The sequence below is a fragment of the Pipra filicauda genome, unplaced genomic scaffold (genome assembly GCF_003945595.2).
Source record: "Pipra filicauda isolate LSUMZ 115617 unplaced genomic scaffold, ASM394559v2 scaffold230_size2164044_pilon, whole genome shotgun sequence".
Classification (NCBI taxonomy): domain Eukaryota; kingdom Metazoa; phylum Chordata; class Aves; order Passeriformes; family Pipridae; genus Pipra; species Pipra filicauda.
In genome coordinates, this window is record NW_024104344.1 from 436215 (window position 1) to 454568 (window position 18354).

Below are 18354 nucleotides of genomic sequence, written 5' to 3' on the forward strand. Positions count from 1 at the left end.
CGTATCCACTGTGATACAATTTTTAAATTAGGTCAATTGCAGAACTTGTTTGCGTACGAGTCCTGCCTCATTCAACCCATAGATAAGCTATCAATTACATTATATAGCAAATAATATATTTTATTATCTGTGTTTTTTAATAAATGAAGCTGATTCTTACATCATTACTGATTCATTATCATCGCTACCAATTATTTCCCAAGATTTAGGAACCACAGATATGAACCAGAAAATTTTCTAAAAATCTCTCCCCTCTAAACTAACTCAAAGGCTAAAGCCAGTGAACGGACAGATGCAGAAAAGAGAAACAGGAAACTAAGCTTGTCTACACTGTAGACCAAAGGGGTAGCATGGAAAACTGAGGCAGGGCTCTGCCAAAAACAGTGGGACTCACAACAATATATTTCTGTATCGACCTGTGTGCTTCCTGGCCAATTTTGCATAGTTTAATCCAGCCCTATATCACCATAAACATCTGTCTGACTCTAACAACGTACTATAAGAAAAAATGGTAACTTGGAGACTGGGAAAGGGAGACTGAATTCAGTGGAGGGTTTCACCTGATAAGTGAATAAATATGAAATATTGAAGAAAAAAAGCTCTTTTCTGCATGAAAATCATCCTTCCCAGTCAATGAAGGCTTCATCTCTGAAAGTGCAATGTACCTGGGCTCTGCTCCACTTGTCCTTTCTTTTGATTTCAAATACCAGAATGATCACAGTAGGATTACTCACATTCTTAGCACCAAGTTGTGGACATAGACCTCAGAACTCCCATTTTCTTTAGCACTGGGCAAGTATTCTAACAGGGTGTAATTTCTTGGTTTCTTGAATTCTTCAGTTTGAAAGCTGCTTGCATATATATATTTCAAATGAAATTATGGGTTCCTGGCAGCTAATGGGAAGGACACCCAAAGGAGGGTGTGGTGGTACAAGGCACTCACAACTGTGGACACCACAGGTGGTTGGCAGATGGAGAGCCCAGTGACAAATGTTGGCAGTGGAAAGGGTGGGCTGTGCAGAGCATCTGAACTGCTGCTAAGCAAGCTAGAGAAGGACACAATTCAAAGGAGACAATACATGGGTGTTAATGAAGATGTGTCCTTTCTTATCGGGTATTTTATGTTGGACTTCGTATGTAAACCTTACCTACAGCACTGAGATCTAAGTAGTAGATCTAAGTAGTCTGTGAGCTGGGCTTGGCTGGAGGGGTACTTCTTCAACACTGTAAAGCTTAGTACTCCTGACTGCAGTGGTGGGTACATGGGCTGGGTCATGAAAAATTACCTTTTCAGATTGATCTGTCACCTTCATAATACAAGTAGAGTATTATTATAGCAAATAAGTAAAATAGCTTTGGGAAGAAACTATATTTGAGTAAGGATAAATAAGACCTTGCCTTCTAGCTAGAACAATATTTTGACTTAGGTATTTCTTTCACATGTAACTGTTGGTAACTTCATTGCCATTCCAGCAAGCTTTTTTCATCTTCTTATGTAGTCAACACAGTGAAGGTGGAAAGGTAGAAATCATGAAACATGGTGCCAAACCTCTAAAAGGTGACTGTGAATCAATATATGATCTCTGCAGCTCAGCCACTGGTTGAGATCAGTAGTTGTGCAGATTACTCTTACTAGATGATATAGGCTTATTGAAAAGAAAAAATAAAATTTGAAATTAATACAACTATAATGAAAAAAAACAAACAGGGGAGCAGCAGGTTTCTTTTACACTTCATAGAAGAAAAATGTTTTGATAAAAAATAATAAACGGAGATCATCTTGGATCTTGGTAAGAATATCTGCAAAGTCAAACATGTAATGGTAAAAATTACATCATCTGTAATCTTTATACCAACTGCTTTTCTTCAAACAACAGGAACACAGAAATGCTATTTTGAGCAGAACTAGTCACTGTATTTGTTTTCAATGAGATATACAATCTAGAATGACTCCAACAGCTAGCTGGGCATGAAATTTATTAAATTCTGTACGAGTTGCATCAGCCCCAGTAACTCACTGCCTGTTCTTTTTGCTTCACAGTATTTCAGTCTAGCTTGAGATAATACTCTGAAAATCTCGACAGGAATTAGCAGCATTGCTACTCAAACTTAGATACAAACAAAGCAGATAATCGACATTTCTGGAGCATGCCCAACCTCAGGTGGATACTACACACTTCTGAGCCCACAACATCAATCTGACAAATTTCAACACTCAGACATGACATAATATATCCTCTTCTCCCTCTTCCATGACAAGTCTGTCTTGCACCATGTGCAACATGGAGAGAAAAAAAGAGAAGTATTGAAAATGCAGACTTGAAGACATCAACTATTCTTTCTTACCTCTATTCCTTCCTTGTTTAAGGCATATTCGTCAAAGTTCAAAATAGCAGTCTTGATAGTGCGAGGAGGGGGCAACACCGTCAAGCCAATATTAATAGCATTGCTTCGTTTTGAGTCCAATACAATGATCTCCTGTCGCTTCCCATCTGCAGCAGTTTTCTTGGTAAAAAAGAGAACAAGAGCGTTATTCCTCTGACCTGTTTTATAAAGAAAAAGTCACTCCTTTCACTAATGACTTCCCCTACTCAAGGAAGCTGATACTGAATGTAAATCTAATTGATTTGTAGTCATCAAAACAAGCTGAATTCTTCTACCACATCCTTGCTGGTATCAACATGAGCTGCCAGGATTCAACCAGAGATCTGCCGTTCAAAGCAGAGATAGCCTAAGACACTGGAGTGCCAACAATGGCAGTTTGGGGCACGAGCTGGTCTGAAAACACCTGAAACTGTCTCTGCCAGTCAAGAGCTCTGCTATGCAGCAGGACTGGCCAGCACAGGGCTGGTGGGGCAGCAGCTGGGCAGCCGGTGGGCTCCGGGGCTCAATTCCCTGCTGGATGCATCAGCCTGGGCTGGCTGCTGGCCCTCTCTCATGTATGTGGCTGGCTGGGAACCAGACAGGGTAGTTCTTACCTGCCTGCCAGCACTCTCCTGTGTTATGAATCCACCTCGGGCACTGGCAAAGGAGCCATAGAGGCCTTCCTGGAGGCACTGGTATGGTTCTCTGACCTCTGGCTGCCAGGGGAAAGTTATTCTACCTTGGTGCTCATGATATGTCTGTCAAGTCTTTCACAGGCGCAGGACAATTTCAACCCTTCTGTTTTTTCCTAAGTTTTAATTGGAACTAAACATATCTTTGGATCTTACACTCTCCAGCATAAATAATAATGAAATCACAAAGAACTAGAAACACATGCTTTAAATTCCATTCTAGAGTAGACACTAGGAATTTCTTCCTCTTTCTCCCCATCCTTATACTGGTAAAATGTGAACCAACTATGCAAGGTGACTCACCAACCATTTATATATGGCATAATGTACTGCTGAATGTGGTCTTTGCTTTTACATCTCAGCATGCCTCTTTCTGTCATTATCCCATGCTAGAAGGTGTCTCTTTGGTAACTACATATGTTGTATAATAGGCAGCTGAAAGATGAGGGAACTGTGCTCCTCATACTCAGGGATTTTTCCTCCCTCTCTGCATATGTGAACTTTGTAAACACGTTTTCTCTGGTTCTTTCTCCTTCGCCCTATCTGAGATGGGCTGGGGAGTGCTGTCAAGCAGAAGAATGTAGGGAGAAGTCCTGCACACTGATGCAAGCAAGTGCAGAGATGCTTTTCTATATATAAACCTGCAGTGCAGGCTGCAGAGATGGGACCGTGACCTCTCTGCAGACACTGTTACCTAGCTATGGTTTGTAGTTCCAGCAGCAGCAACCATAGATGCACCTCAATGGGGCAAAGAGACTAAGCAATTCCTCTTTCCAGGCTGCAGTGTGGCAGCCCATACAACTGTTCAGAAGGGGGAACCATCCATGGATTTGGGGAAAGTCCAGGACGAGACTCTTACTGCTCAGGATTGCTTTTTAGACCATCAAGCTTTGTTCTTACTTTCTTTGAGTCTGCACCACAGCCACTGAGACAAAAAACACCCTACTGCTAGGCCTATGTGCTGTTTCTGAATTGAAAGAACTAAGCTAGTAAATGATTTCATCAAAGTACCTCCAGCTGTGCGTCAGCCCATAATGGGGAATGCAGCTGTATCATTACAAAGATACCTTTTTATGGCATAGCTCAGTTCCTTGCTTGCACAGGGAGAGGTTTGCCCACCAGTCCCCGCAGACTGCTTAGCACCTGTGCGGCATCACAGACCTTTCATCCTACCAGAACAATTAACATGGTATGATGCAACTTCTGTGAGCAGATGGGACTGAAGGCAACCGCAGTTTACAGGAGTTGGGGACTACCACATGTGTATGATCTGTGAAAGTAATAAGAGAGTTTGGTTTTTCTAAACCTAAAAAGAAATAACAATTTTGCAGAAAAAAGGATAAATTTTAGGAGAGCAGAGATAACATTTATTTTCAATGTTTCTATGTCAGTTCTGTCAGAACTGCTCTCTTCTTAACACCTTAGAAGTATCCCTGATGCCTTCCTGCACTTTTCTTTCTTTGAGTAAGAGACTCCTCTTTTTCTTGGGGAGCTACCTGAAGGATGTGAAATGCACTTTCTCCTTTAAAGCAGTAGTTTTTTTCTTCCTGAGCCATTAATAACATTTTCAGGACCACAGTTAGTGGCCAAGACCACATTAAAAACAAACAGGGTTCATGAGAGACTGCTTCCTCTTGAGTTTGTATTGCACTAAGCCTTTTTTAAACCACCAATTTTTACCTTGTCCTTTACTCCACAGAATTACACAGCTCCAAAGAATTTACGCAGAAGGGAAAAGGCCTGGGGAAAGGAGTTAAATTTAGGCTTCCCACAAGTGGTACGGGTAAGTAAGCCTCAAATCTGCAGCTCTGTTTTTAGGCTCCAAAGTTTGACAAGAGAGACATATTCATTTGGGGGATATACGACTGACCACTGGGATGATGGCGATCGCAACAGCGCGCTTGCTCCTTAGCAAAGACTTATGACAGACAGATGAGCTGTACAGGGGATGTATGCATGTAGGTATTTTCCAGAGCTATAACTGCACATGGGATATAAAATTTTGGGGTAAGTAACCCTTTTCAAAAACAGGGGCAGAAGAGATTTTAAACCCATTCTGGGGACAATGGCTGAGTTCCAAAGAAATCCTTTCCAAATAAATAAAAGATTGAAGAAAAGAGAAAGATTTTACTGCTATGAACTTTACTACCTGACCACTAGGAAAAGAATTGCTTTTTGTCTGCAATGAAATTGCACATGTGTGTCTGACTACAAGTATTAATTTTTATTACAATAATAGGTGACTTCAATCTGAGCTATATAAATTCATTAGCAGAGAATGACTTCAAATGCTTGAGAGAACAGTGAACTAGTGCATTTGATTTTATATTTTAATGTGTCAGTATGAAACATAACCCCTGAACTTCTGAATACTGTATTATTCAATGCAAATGCAAAAGTAATTATAAAATACAAAACTGGTGAGATAATTTGTGGGAAACAAACATTTCTGCAATGTATTAACTATTACAGTCAAATTAGATATTCACAAGACCTAACTGGCCAGACTCTCTTGCTTCTGTTGAAGACTGGGCAGTCCAGATAGATTTAAAAACTGTTACATCCCACAGAAGGTTATCTGCAGTCTGATGAGCACATAGTCTAAAACATGCCTCTTTGCTTTAATTAATATAGGAAGCAGAAAAATTTAAATAACTTTTCAAGTGGTAATATAAATAAATGATTATATATGAGCATCAAGTCATAAATATCTCTTGCCTTTAAACTTGCAGAAGTCTGCATCAGTAGCACAGAAAATTTCAGTGATCTCTTACTGGTGAGATGGCTTTTTTTTTTTTATTTCTATCTCAATTAGCAAGGATTTAGTTCAGGAGATTTTAAATGGAATCGTTCAGCTGACTGACTTTTTCCGTGATACATGTATGTAATTTTTTTCAGAAATTTCTGGTCCACATTTATGACTTATCTTGGAATTCATTCAAATTGCAACAAATCCTTACAAAAGGAATATGTGTCTAAGCATGCGTACATGTGTACATGAAAACAGATTACTTAATTTTTCCCCCTTTCAAGTTTTTATGTCTGTGGCACATGATGCACAACTATATCCCACAGGGTATACATGAATCAGCACAATAATACTTTCATGCAGAACCAAGTGAATGACAGAAGGGCTGAACAACAAACATCTGATTCAGGTGTCTGCATGTTTTCATTTCTGTTCACAGAAGAGTAAACACTTTGAAGTACTTTGTCAAAATATCTGTGTGGTTGGTGGACTGAGAAAAAAAGAAATACTAGAGTGGCTTGGAGGGGCTAGTTGATCACTCTCTATTCAAAAATATAATGTCATGATCCTCTATTCTAGAAAATAAACATTCTGCAACTAAAGGTGCTCCACTAACTATAATCAATGTGCAAGTTGCCCAGTGTGGCATAAGTTTTCCTAAAAGCAAGAATCTCCCCTCTCAGCCCCAACCCCCCAAATCCTGTATTATATCCTACAATTTAAAATCCACTTTATTTTATTACAGTCTGTTGTGTTTAATGAAAAACTTCTCATGAGCCAGGAAGTAGCTGTTTATAGCTGTGTGTTGTGGAAATCACAGTGAAGGATTAGAAACTGGAGTAAAATTGGTTACAGCTGTATGAAAGAGCATATGCTCAAGAAAGAGCTAAGCCCCCCCTTACACACCCTGACTTTGCCTTTCTTCTCATCCTTCTGGACTGTTCCTTTTCCATGCACCTACTTCCATCTCTTGCTATGAAATCTGGAGATCTGACTTTTGATTTGTTGCTCTACATTCTTTTTTTCAGCTGAACCAACTGAGCTGTGAGTCAGACTTTACGATATTATAGAATAAACCTGTTTTGGATTGCAGCCATTGGACAGGAGAAACTAGACACAACGGGGAATGTAATCCCTGGAAATAAACCAAGCAGTCTGGAAAAAGCGAGAGCTATCCTAATTTGAGTGTAATCTTCGTACCAAACCTCAAGTCTTTTACGGATTCAGAGGTCTGCTTAATTATTCCTACTCTCACTTGATCTGAGGACCAACTCCTACTCTGTAAGATTTTCTGGTGTTCACCAAAATCAGGCAGGAGTTTCAGAAGTGTGTGTAGACTTCTACTACAGGACTCCTCGGTCCCCATTGTCTTCTCTACAGAGACAATGAGAGTTCTATGTCTGTGTTATGGGACAGGGTGGAACGAGTGCCAAAAGTACAATGTCTCATGCAGAGAGCAGTTATTAGTCTCCAGGAGGAAAGCAGTCATCTAAATCATTCCTCAGACTTGCACTAATTTCAAAGAAACCTGCTCACTCATCTTCCAGCCAGGAGCCAAAAGCTGTGCCAAAGCATCAGGCAGGTTTGAGAAGCAAGTGTGAGGGAGGGAAAATGGCCAAGGGCAGTTTGGGAACGCACACAATGAGTGACTGGAAAAGTAAACAAGTCATAATTCCAACAATTTGACATTTTATCAAAATTTTGTGTGAGAATAAAAGATTAAGAATCAGCCAGAGCGATCCATTACAATACTGGCATTTAGCACAAAGCTAAATTTTGGAAATGGCAAATATGTCATCATTCCACATTCAATTCAAGGAATTAAATATTTTATGGATCTAAGAAAATGCTCTCATTCCTTCCATCTATGAACCATCTGTGGCAGATTTGTATTTACGGGGAGAGAGATGAGGAGCAGCATGCCAAGACGTCACCAGCATTCCTTCCTCAGCAGAAAGGGAATTAGAGAGAGAAATTAATCTCAGCATTGGCTAAATGAACAATCAGCTGAATGTGTCTTTAAGGCTGCTACATTATACGTTTCAGATCTACATGCATCTGTGTCACAAAAAAGTTCAGCTAAGAACGGTGATGGCAGGATCTACATGAGCCATCTCTTTCTGTACCTGTTGTTTGATAGGTACTTAGGGGCTTGATTGTTGAAGTTACAATATTTCCACTTGGTCAAGAAGATCAAGAATGAGTATTAGAAAATTTTGAGTTAATAATACAGACGAGTGACCTGAGAACTTCTACTGTGAGATATCCAGACTCTCCAGATTAAGAGTAAACAATAACATCTATGATACATAACAGATATAACAACTTTCTCTAGCTAAAGAGAAGTAAAATATTCAAGGTGCTGACTGGTTTTTATGTCACTATAAAACATATAGGCACACAGAGAAAACACACAAGCAATTTATTTATTTTAAGAGAGATAGACATTTCTTACTAGCATTTTAACCAGAAAAAAACATTGTTTCCCTGATACCGATTATTCTGCTTAGAAGAAAAAGACTTTATGTAGCCATGAAAAACAAATGTTGAAGCTAATAACTTTTTTAATGCTACTTCAAATTCCTACCAAATGTAACTATAAAAAGCTTCCTTTTGTTGTTGATTCTAATGTTAAACAGCCATGTCACCAGCCTTTGTGAATTTATTTTATAACGATACTGAGGAAGAGGGAATCTTAGCTACAGAGGCATTTCCTGTGCCAGCTTCTACCCTAAAATTGCCACATTGCATAAATTAAGGATTTAAAATAGGCCTGTTCACTAGTATAAAACAAAACCCCAACACCCCGGCAGAGTTTAGCTGTAACTTGGTCCAGCTGATAATTCAATCCATCAGAACAAAGCACACGTGTAGACTATACGCAGAAGATCCAGTTTGATACTCTAACCTTTCCACATAATGATTAGGAAAATATTACCAAGTAAAGAACTGCCAAATACACAGTTATGAGTCACCATGCTGTGACCTTCATATCAATGTAACAGAAAATATTTCAGAGTCCAATACCTAGTTTGGCACTCAGCTATGGACAAGGTAATGTAAAATTTCTTGGTATTTGCCTCCTGAAATGATATCCCACAACCGGTAGATCTGAAACAGGAGGGCAGCTTGGCACGTACACCACCCTAGGCTCATCTCCTAACATCAGGCCATGGAATATCTTCCGTCATAGGCCAACCTAGAAACACATTCAGTAATTTCCACTGTTTTTATATAAACAACATAAATCATCTAGATCCAAGTCAGAATGAATACCAATACAATAGCAGAATAATAGCAAACTGAATACAAGCTGTACCTTTGTGACAGGCAGTTCCTTGGATTTAGACTCAAAGAGATGCTCCAGTTTGGAAGTGTCCACCTTAATGGGTTCCAGTTTCGACCACAGGAATTCTCTGCAGCGTTTGTTGTTTTTACACTGCCACTCAAATGGCCGTACCTCATTCCAAAACAGACGGATGGTTTTCTTCTTCTTTATAAATGCTGGCTGACCCCTAGAAACCTGGGGTGACCCTAAACCCTGAGGAGTGCTGAAGAGTGGAGGAGGAGCCAATAAATTAGCAGAGGGTGGAGGTGGAGGCGGACATCCAAACAAGGGGGGAGGTGGTGGCGGAGGCAAACCCAGAAAAGAAGGTGGAGGTGGAGGAGGGGGAACAAGGGAGTCCCCAGGACCCATATCCATGTCCAACACATCTACATCATCCTCCTCCCCCAAGTCTGTAAAATCCATGTCTTTGATTTTAAGTTCTCTAGGATTAGCCATGAGCTGATCCCAGATGTAATCAGATTCCTTCTTTGGCTGTGCTGGTGTTTTCTCGGGGACCTGTTCACTGATTTCATTTTCAGGCCCGGCTGTCCCCTTAGCCAGCTCACCACTGCTGAATTTTTCTGCAAAGGCTTTCACACTGCCTTGGTTTTCCAGATTTCCAATCTCCATCTTTTTGACACTTTCATCTTTGGCCTGCTTGGTGGCCTGAAGAATAGAGATCCTACTGGCTAGGCTAGTAAGTGACTCCTCACTTTCCTCCGTCTCCTTCTTTTCCTCCTTCGCCTCCAGCTCCTTCTCCTCTTCATCCTTGGGTTTTTTGTTATGCGCATACAGCATGTCCAACATAAACCGCTTGTTGTTGAAGATGTTGCTGCACTGCTCATTCACACCAGCATCCTGAATGGTCTGTGACCATGGACCTGCAATCACACACACAGAGATGGGAAAAGTCAAGGGAAAGAAGTCAGAGCACCAAGAACACACTTCAACCCACCAAAAAAAATAACTTGGAGGACAGATGTACAATTAGTCTGAAACTGGGCAAGAAGTTACTGGGAAAATTTTGAAATAAGTGACTGTGCTGATATATGGCTTGATCTTGAGGGGTTGGAAGCAATTCTCAAAAAAGGTATGGGAGTAGAGAATAATGTGTAGCTCGCAAGGGACCTGAATGTTCAGGTTTCCCCTGAAATCTGTCAGGTTTCACTTTGTACTTAATACCCCAGTTCATTTTACACATTGCATAAATCCTCATAACATTTAGTATTCTAGAATGGGGCTTAATATCATGACAATGACACAAAATAGGTTATCATCGTACTCTTCACCTGGCCATAAACTAGAACCACCCCAGGAAAATTTCCAGATGAAAGAGATCTTCCCTGCCTGATATTAAGGTTGACATGCAACTGCTTACTTCTCCTCCCACCCTGCTGGCTAGGGGAGGACAGCTTTCAGACCTGGCATGTCATTAGACCCCCTGGCTGAGGTTCCTGGGTACCTGGCCCATCTTTACAACACAGAATATTGGAATTGCAAAGTAGGCTGCATACCCAGGGTACCGCTGTCAGGGTAACTCAGTGAATATAAGCATGAGCAAGATTTTCAAAGTTCTTTATGAGAACCTTCATATAACATTTTCGAATCAGCCACTGTTACTCTCCCTGTTATAGAATGGTGTTGAAAGACTAATGGCCTTCCCACATCACAATCATTTAACATGTCACTGTAATAAAGCTCCATCTTTCTGACTACGGTTTTTCTCACCAATAATACACAAAATACCATGTTTGAGACAGCACCATAAATAACAAATTATAGTGGTCAAACTGTAAAAATATATGATGTAAGTGTCTCTGTGACTACATTTCCCTGAATATAATACTGCTAACCAATGTGGATAATGTGTCTAAAAATTATGGTGCTTCATTTTCCAATGAGCATCGGTTGAAGTGATTAAACATGAACAAAAATAATTCTTCACACTTACTGTATTTCTAGTATGGAATTCCTTCTGTTCCCCATAGTCTTTACACATTTTATTAATACATTTTTCATGAACACTGTTTCTTTAATTTTTATCATTTTAGTTTGATTGCTAGCCTGCCTTCCTTTTGGGTCCTTGTGGTTAAAGATTTTCCTTTATATCTGTCAGTTACCCTTTTTCTTAAACTTCCATTTTATCCTTGTTTCTCCACGTATGCTCCCACCTTTTTCAATACTTTAGTGTTTTAAACATCTTTTACAGCTTCTTTTGTCAACGGACTGGCTTTCTTACCACAACATCTACATCCTGTGCTCTGAGAAGGTGTCCTCTTGGTGAGATCTACATCCAGGGCCCCACAGCTCCCCAACTCCCTTAAAATAACACCATGTTAAAGTGTAGGGTCTCATAGCACAAAGCGTATGGACAGCAATGACTCTCACCTCTATTCAGATCAGCCTCTAAACAACATTTTAAAATGAGTTCAGAGGTTTAACCCTAGACAAAAGAAAGACTTTTTTCAACAATGGATACAACCTACTTTCCTGCAGGTGGCTTGACTGCTTCCATTACCTGCTCTTTTTTCTTTGGACTTTATCTATGGGATTGCTTTCTTATCAATACTTGTCACCTGAGGTAGTCTCTTAGGTTTGTCTCTGAGGTAGTTTCACTAGACAACATGATTAGACAACTCCTTCCCCATACCACAGATTCTACCCAGCTGTGCCCTCACAGAGGATTTCCCCCTACTCCCAGCCTTTCCTTCAAAGATGTTCATGATTGCTCCAAAGATCCTCTCTACAAATCCCGCATTGCCACGTGGGATCCTCCAAGATTTAATCTCTTTGCAAAACTGCTCATCAAAATTCCCCCAGACACAATCTCTAATTTGGGTTCCCCAAGTCCAACTCCATCTGTTCTAGCTGATCAATGATCACTGCTGTGAAGACTCTTGCTACCTTGATGGCTTCTTCTGCCCTCCTCTCCACAGGTAAAACTTTGAAATACCATTGGAGAAACAAGGCCTCTTAGAAGCCAAATTCGTCAGGATGGCTAAGGAAGGAGGAGCCTGCACCAAAAGCTTTATTCCTTCGTTCTTAATGCATCTGGGCAGAACCAACGAGCCACCTCATAAATGGTAAACTGCTTGTTGGGAATGTCAGAACTGCTGGAGAAAGTGCTCTCATTTGCTTTCCAAATCTCCTCATCTACTAGAGAGCAAACAATTCACCACATGAGACCGGCTGCATAGCACTACAGAATAAATCTTTGGTCTACTGGTATTTTTGAATAACAGAGTAAATTTCTTAGCTTTTAACAAAAAGTCCATAAGGACTTTAAATTGATGTAAGAGGTAACAGATAACAGATAAATTGAGGTAACAGATAAAATGAGGAGAAAAAACCTGCAACCTGTTCTCCCTTATTTGCACTTGGACTATCTTGGACTACACCACAGTGTAACAACATTCTTCATCTCTCATACCTCCCCTGCCTTTCCTACAGATATACCCATCTGCATCCTTTATGAGTAAAATTTACTAATTGTAAATTAGTATAATTAATTACCTTAATATTGGTCCTGGTTGAAAAGAAATAAGGTATTAAACTGAAGACAAAAGTCATGAATGCTTTCCAGAAATAAAAGTGACAAGTTTAAACACGAACAGTTCAATCTGACAGTTTATCTCTGTGAGGCATGCCTTGTGATTCAGAGTTATCCCTCTTCTTTCAGGAAAGAGCAAGACTATTTCACACTTTGAAGCACATCTTGTTTTCTTATCTAGAATTTAGAGAACTTAGGACAAGGCCCTCCATTGTTGAGTCTGAGGAAAACTTGGGAACCAAATGCCCTAATTACATTACATTCCTTTATCTCCCTATTAAAAAAGGAAAAGAGTGATAAAAAAATTCAAAACTTGCCTTTTATTCCCTCCCTGCCTGGGCTGCATGACAAACTCTGGTTATCATTATCTCTCTGGGCAGAAAGTTGGTTCTTAAGGTGTTTTCCAGGCTGTGCCTTTAGAGGTATATGATGGTGTATCTGACCAGAATCCTTCATCACAACAGAACTAGTCCTTTACAGACAAGGTATATTTCACGTGCCTCCTCCACATGAGCAAAAGATGGCCACAGCCCAGACTTATCTTCAGCAGCTCCTGTGTATCTCTCTCAGCCATTTGAAGCCTAACCATGACAGAAGAACTCAAGGAAAGGAGCAAACACCCCAGCCCTCACTGCTCTTCCTCTTCCACTAAAAGGATAAGAAAAGGTATTTGGCCTCTCACAACAAATCATGTTAGCACAGCCCCTTGTTTCATTGATTTATGTGCAGAAAATCCAACTAAATTCTATAGGAGCTGGAGATGCAAGTTGCTGCAATGGTGATTCAATAGTTAATATATTAGTCTTAGGATAAGAAAATAGTCTTGAATTTAGGGAAACTTAATTTCATCAAGGACCTATTGTCCCTCAAACATAGAAACCCCAATAAAGTTTGTGGATGTCCAAGCAGAGAGTAGACAAGACTTGGCCATGGTGAAGAAAGTTTTATATAGGTGCAAAGGTTTATTAGGTAACTAACACAAGATCAGAGCTGCTAATTTAACATTTTTTTCCACCAGAAACCCTTCATTATGGAAAAAGTTTCACTTTACCAGTTTCATTGTCACTGGTTAACTTGTCCTCTCTCTCTTCCCTCTCTAAAGTGCTGCTTGCTGAGGATATACTGGATGCAGAGCAGTTGTCTTTTTCATTCACTTCCTCATTCTGCCTCTCTTTTTCACTGAGTATTGCACTTTCTTCTGGCTCTCTCTCTGGTCCTCGCTCCACCTCACTCTCTGGTCCCACCTCTGTAGCCTCTATTTCCTTGGATGTCTCCGTTCCCTGCTTGGCCTCAGCCTCAGCCTCCTGCTCTGGTTCTGGTTCTGTCTCTGTCTCTGGTTCGGGTTCACTGGCACTCACTGGCGGAGAGAACAATGGGAGAAAGAGATTCACTTAACAACAGAGTTGTCTCAGGCTCACCCCTCTAAGCGAGAGTGACGTGAGAGTTGTACAAGTGCCTTATGGAAAGAAAACAAAAAGCAAGTCCACAGCATTGGTAGCACCCGACTGATGAATGTTGTGTGACGACAGCATTGCTTGTGAAAGTGGCCTGGCAAACCCCCTCACTTGCTGTCTGGAGCCAGCCCACTATTTTTATACATACTTCCACAGCTGCAGTGTTGGACTCACAACAAGGATTTGAACAAACCAGTAGAAAATGGGCATCCCACCTGAGCATGAGATTGACAACTCAGTGCCTAGACAGAGCCAGAAAAGAAGAGATCTTTTGAAAAACAAAAAGGAGGTAGACTGTGGCTTTTGATTGAATTTTCTGTGGGTTCTGGAAGAATTCTTTTTTCACCTGATGAAGAACACTTCAACAAAAAAAATATAAATATTAGTTTTAATAACACAGTTGAATGTCACAGTCTTGAAATGGCACTGTCACACATTTGGCTGACAAAAACCATATGTTTTTTCATGCACATTTACTTCAGAATAGCCACTTCAAAACTGCACAGTTTCCAGATGCTTGGCATATGGCACAGATTCAGTTTCCAATTGGTTGGCATATGGCACACGATGAGCTTTTTATCAGTTGGCACACAGCAAACCCTGTTGATAGTACACTTGGTTTCTTTTTCCCTGCTTTATCACTGACAGTGAAATTAATTCATTCACCTTTAGGGTTTTTAGCTATAATAGCAGATTTTCACATGCAAATATTCTCTGCATGCTTCAAAGAAACTGAACAGCATCCGCACATATTCACATCAAGCAGCTCACAATTTTCTGAAAACTGAAATGACCATGCAAAGAATGGAAAAAATGGGCATGCATGTTAGTTCTGCATACTTCCCAAATTCCCTGTGTACTAAATCATGTTTCAGGTGGCTGAATTATAATGATCAAGTCATACTTGTTTTGTCCCTCTGTGAACTATTTTTCCTTATAATATTCGAAAGCCAAAACAATGAAGGTCACAATGTTTTCCTAAGCCTGCTTAATGTTGCATGACTATCCTATTTTCTGAGAAACCCACACATAGAATAGTGATTTCTAACAATACCTGTGACTATCTTTACAATAACACATATGTTTTTAAACTAGCTTTCAGTAAGGCATCTTCAGTACCATGCTATTTCACTTAATTTCATATAATTTAAGGGTAAAAAACTGCAAATAATTTTTTTGTCTCTGACTTCACTGGAGCTAAGCTTCTACACTTCAACAATTGATTTTAAAAGTGTAGTTAGAAAAATAACTCAACATGCATATATAATACATTTATATAAAGGAAATTTACACGTAGTGTATTTAATATATAGACCATGCTCACTCAAATCCCTCTAAGATGTTTTAAAATACTTCCAATTAGAAGCTTAACTTTCTATCTCTTCTACACAGAGAGCATCTAACAGTCTAAAATTAGATATGCAAGCACTTCTGCACATGTCTTGTTTCTCTAAATGTACTGTACCTATCACTGTACCCTGGACACTCCTTAGGAGAGAATCAAAATTATAGAAGGCTGTCGAGAAGTTGGCAAACACTCCAAATCCCAGCGGTGTGTTTCTCACCACAGCTGTCAATGTGTAGGCACAGTACAAGAGCACTTTTAAAGTCAAACCAAGATTTGAACATAACTGAGATGGATGCTTAGGAATCCTTCAGGAGTTCCTGGAATTAACACGGTATGGTAGCATGAAAGACTCTCAGCTTGCCATGCTGCATTTGTACATACATACAAATGTCACCAATTAATCCACGAATAATCATAATAATCAGAATAATCTCTAAAAACAAAGACTGTCATGCAATAACCATAAAGGTCAACTCCAGCAGCCCAGGTGGAGAAAGAAGCTGACTAAAATGTGGCCAGGACTGCTAAGGCTTACTGCATATTTGTCATCATGAAGCTATGCCGAAGATTCAATAGGAAAAAGTCAGGGGAGATGTAAGAAATGCTTGATAAAATTAGAATGTTCAAAAGAATTCTGGATACTCTTCTAAGAAGGAATATTCCACACATACCAGAAAGATGCAGTAACTTATCAGAACCTAATACATAACAAAGAGTAAAGAGCAATATACTGACATAGGTTGCTCTTTCGAGTTCAAGGAGTACCAAAATCTAAGCACTTCTAGAACAACTTCTATGTTGACATTTTGACAGCCTCTCTCTCTTTAGGGATAACATCAAACAATCCACCTATAACTCAAATCACTCATAAATAGTGACCTAAGTCTGGTAGCACTTCCCTTAAAAAGCAGCGCAAAAATCAAATTTGTCAGCAAACACTGTCAGGAGAACAAAGCCAGCAAACTAGACGTGTCCCATCACTTGCATTTCCATCAATATAATCCATTGTGGTGATATCAGTGAGAACTTCTAAAGAAGTTAAAAAATACAGTTCTCAGAGAATGCTTGGTGGTGGTCTATCTGAAATGAGCTCAAACTTTCAGTCCTGTGTCTACTGGGTCCATTTTCACACCAGAGAAAACACTAAGTGCTAACCTTACAGGTGGCAAGAGAGATAAATAAGAGACCAGCTTCTGTCCCCTCTCTGCAGACTTCTGCTGGTGGAGAACGCAAAGATTCAGGGAAGCAAGCACGGTCATATCAAAAAGTAACAACAGCAAAGAAGGTGTGCCTGAGATGTTAAGAAGCATGATACCTTAATAAGTAACAGGTACATATATATACATATATATACATACTTTTTTTTTAAACTGCAATTCTTACACATACATAGTTCTTAAAACCTAAACTGGGATTGTCAGATTCAGTAGGAGAGGTAATCTCTTTTCACTTGCATATACTGTTTTTAACATTTTTCTTAAGGCTTAGCTCCACTCCCTGCACCCATTAAAACAAATGACAAAGCTGAGGTTTTTAAATAGGCAGAGTTTTATTTGCAAACAGATTAATCAGGAGCAGAAAAACTGAACATGGCTTTCAGGATCAATTTTTGAGTAATTTTCCTGCTTCTTTTTTTCTGCCAGAATTTAATCTCTAAAAATGTATTATTGGAAAAAAATGTGAGGACTTTTTTGAAGAATGAAATCTCCCAGAGAAGCTGTATAACTTCATTACTAAAAGAGACAGTAATCAAGTCCTTCAATGAATGTGTAAAAATTTTGTTGTTTTGAGAGACAGTGTAATCTCCATTTTCTGACATTTTCAAGACTTGGTCACATTAAGTGCTAGCAACCTGATCTGCTATGATGTGATCAGATGTTGGTGACAGCCTTCTTTTGAGTGAGAGGTTATAAAAGATAGCAAGCTGTTCCCTTCTGAAAAGCATGGCTAAGAACTTATAATGAACATAAAGGACACGGACATTTCCTTTAATACTTGTTTCCTTTAATACTTTAAAGCAGACACAAGATGTTGTATCCTGCTGATAAGACCTCAACCCTCCAGTCCTATAAGCCCTCTGAGAGAATAAATATCCCTCTGGGCCCACATCTAATCCCCTGTTAGGGTAATTGATTAGGCAACGTCATCCTCATCTATTTTCTCTGCTTCCTATTTGGAGCTGTGAGATTCAAGTGTCTCTTGAGGACACATACAGTAAGTCTGAAGATGCTATGCCTACCCAAGACCCCTTGCTTCAATTGCTCGGGCATCACGTAAGGTCTTGGTTCTTGTCTCCCTTCAGTTCCTCTGGCATAGGATTCCTCTTCCTCTGAATTCTGCAGGGACTTCTGTCTTTCCCCACCCCCACTCTAATCTCTTCCTCCCATTCTTTGTGATGGTAAGAACTAGTGCAGAGTGATCAAGAGTAGGGAACTGGCTCTTTCTTGATGCAGTCAGAAACGATCCTTTTTTGTTTCCCACCTCTACAGTCCTCCTCTGACTTTCTGTATCACAGTTCCTTTGGCTCTACAACCAGACCTGCATTGGCCCCACTGTGTTCTCATGCTCCGGTGCTTCCCCATCTGCAGAAAGGCTGTCACCAGTCATGCTTTGGGGAGTATTTGAACCTTGCTCAGCTACCAGTATGTTCAGAAGGTCTCCTGCTGGCCACCATGTGCACTTGGGTTGGCCTGCTTACTACCCCAAATGCTAAAAAAGCTGCTCTTCTCAGAGAAGGGTTCACCTGCAATTTCTTTGTGAAGTGACTTCAGAGATGTCTCAGTTATTGTTGCCTCTCCTTTACTGCATATGCACACTTCATAAAATATTCTCCAATAAAATTACAAAAGAATAAGTAGCTGCTCTGAAA

General features: G+C 39.9%; 1 protein-coding gene across 6 annotated transcripts in view; it reads right to left on the bottom strand.

Moving 5' to 3' along the window:
• The window catches only part of FHOD3 (formin homology 2 domain containing 3), a 386338-nt gene that overhangs the window by 55759 nt on the left and 312225 nt on the right, over nucleotides 1–18354 (bottom strand). For all 6 annotated transcript variants that reach the window (XM_027711038.2, XM_027711032.2, XM_039381552.1 and 3 more), the window contains 3 exons: nucleotides 13735–14040; nucleotides 9125–10014; nucleotides 2347–2505 (listed from right to left, as the gene is read on the bottom strand). In XM_027711038.2, coding sequence (XP_027566839.2) covers nucleotides 2347–2505; nucleotides 9125–10014; nucleotides 13735–14040 — 1355 coding nt within the window. The remainder of the gene's footprint in view (nucleotides 1–2346; nucleotides 2506–9124; nucleotides 10015–13734; nucleotides 14041–18354) is intronic.